Source organism: Bombus pascuorum, chromosome 5, assembly GCF_905332965.1.
Source record: "Bombus pascuorum chromosome 5, iyBomPasc1.1, whole genome shotgun sequence".
Lineage (NCBI taxonomy): Eukaryota > Metazoa > Arthropoda > Insecta > Hymenoptera > Apidae > Bombus > Bombus pascuorum.
In genome coordinates, this window is record NC_083492.1 from 1213861 (window position 1) to 1215761 (window position 1901).

The following is a 1901-nucleotide window of genomic DNA, read 5'->3' on the forward strand; positions in this document are numbered from 1 at the left end:
AGTTCCTAGAAATAAATTATCTAAAAATTGTAATAATTTGACATAATACAATAAGACTTCAATTAGAATACAATACTCCCTAATACCATTAATATCATTGTAAACATATAAATAACCATCCATTAATTATAAATTATTATTTAAAATGTGATTAATTTCCACAATCAAGAATTAAATTATTCAAACATGGAATTATATAAAGTATGTAAAACTTTCAAGTATACTTCAAAATAAAGTTATATATTAAAATTATGGTCTAATCTACGCGTACTTGTATCATATTTAATTAAAATAAAGTAAATAGTATTGTTTATGGCTTTTTTACTCGACATATTTTAGGTTGGTAGTACGTGTGTCACAGGAAATGTCTTTCTAATTTCTAGTTACACGAGTGATGCTTTTTCCTTTAAAATCGTGCTGTTAAAAGGTATGTATGACCTGTATAATAGCAATTTTGGAATCTGCTTGCATCTTCGATTTCATTTTTACAAGTGCATTAAAACCTTGAAATCTCTAAAGACGTGATATCAAATAATAATATTGTGGAAAAAGTGTAACAAAAATATTTAGTAAACGATAATTATCGGGGATCAAATATACGTGATGTCAGGGTTAAGTCGCGATAGCTATTGCAAAAGGCCGATGTGAAAAGTTATCATCGATTTCTATAATTTCAGAACACGATGGGACGTTATTCTCACGAACCTGTAAATGCAAGCAAATCGTGCAAAGCACGTGGATCAAATCTACGAGTGCATTTCAAAGTAAATAAAACAACAACTATATTTCAGAAAACTTAACCTCACAGCCTAAGTTGTGTTTACAAAGTGCTATACTGGAATGGTTTGTTTTATTTAATAAATTTTCTAGTTGTTTACTTCTATGTTCTAGAATACGCATGAAACAGCACGTGCTATTAAGAACATGCCTCTGCGAAGGGCGCAGAAATACCTCAAGAATGTTATAGAACATAAGGAGTGTGTACCATTCCGTAGATTTAACGGTGGTGTTGGCAGGTGTGCTCAAGCAAAACAATTCGGTACCACACAAGGTAAATCACAATAAATAATTAATAATTTACTAATTCGCCCTAGTACTTAAAATTACTTTTATTATCTTTAAATTCAGGTCGTTGGCCCAAAAAGTCAGCAGAATTTTTACTCCAACTGTTAAAAAATGCTGAGAGTAACGCCGATGCCAGTGGACTGGATCTCGACCGTCTTGTAATTAATCACATTCAAGTGAATCATGCCCCTTGTTTACGTAGAAGAACATACAGAGCTCATGGTCGTATTAACCGTACGTATTTAGAACATTTATTTGAATTATATGCATTGCACAATTTAATCGATAGTTCAGTAAAATTTTGTATGCTTCCATAGCTTACATGAGTTCACCGTGTCACATCGAGGTAATTTTGACTGAGAAAGAAGATTTTGTAGTAAAGAGTCCGGAAGAAGAGCCATCAAAAAAGAAGCTCAGTAAGAAAAAACTCGCCAGGCAAAAGGAGAAAATGATGAGAGAATAATTTTAAATATTAGCTGGATATTGAATGTATAATGGAAAAAATGAAAATTACATTGGTCTTAAATTTTTTCACTTCATTTTTATCCTTTTTCATTATCACGTATGTACATTTTTCTTAACAGAGAAATAAATAATTCAGGCTAAATTCTATTGAAATTTAATAATATTTTTATAATAATAAAATTTAAGATAAGAATCTAAAAGGATTATGGATATGCTATAAAGGAAAAAGATCAATTTTTTTAAATTTCTTTACTTTCTTTCATAGTTACATTATTGTTTTACATTTCAGACATTTTGTAATTGTTACATCTTATAAATATGATGGCTGTGTCAGGAGTATGGACAAGAGATACAAAAGTACATAACAAAAA

General features: G+C 29.9%; 1 protein-coding gene and 1 long non-coding RNA gene across 3 annotated transcripts; one reads left to right on the top strand and one right to left on the bottom strand.

Moving 5' to 3' along the window:
• Window positions 1-398: 398 nt before the first annotated feature.
• Window positions 399-777, bottom strand: LOC132906683 (uncharacterized). The gene is made up of 2 exons (XR_009658024.1): window positions 683-777; window positions 399-438 (listed from the first exon to the last, which is right to left on the bottom strand). It is a non-coding gene; the product is annotated as an uncharacterized LOC132906683 (long non-coding RNA).
• LOC132906675 (large ribosomal subunit protein uL22) lies at window positions 420-1587 on the top strand. Of its 2 annotated transcripts, XM_060959057.1 has the most exons (5): window positions 420-438; window positions 683-764; window positions 892-1051; window positions 1129-1299; window positions 1383-1587. In XM_060959057.1, the coding sequence occupies exons 1-5, from the start codon at window positions 434-436 to the stop codon at window positions 1526-1528; spliced, it is 564 nt and encodes a 187-aa protein (XP_060815040.1). In that variant the 5' UTR covers window positions 420-433; the 3' UTR covers window positions 1529-1587. The 2 variants fall into 2 exon arrangements, with proteins under 2 accessions (XP_060815040.1, XP_060815041.1); XM_060959058.1 differs by lacking the exon at window positions 420-438 and having other exon boundaries at window positions 467-764.
• Window positions 1588-1901: the final 314 nt, after the last annotated feature.

Coding starts and splice junctions, on each gene's coding strand:
- LOC132906675 (XM_060959057.1), top strand. Junction 765..891: donor ATCTACGAGTGCATTTCAAA/GTAAATAAAACA, acceptor TCTATGTTCTAG/AATACGCATGAAACAGCACG. Junction 1,300..1,382: donor AGCTCATGGTCGTATTAACC/GTACGTATTTAG, acceptor ATGCTTCCATAG/CTTACATGAGTTCACCGTGT.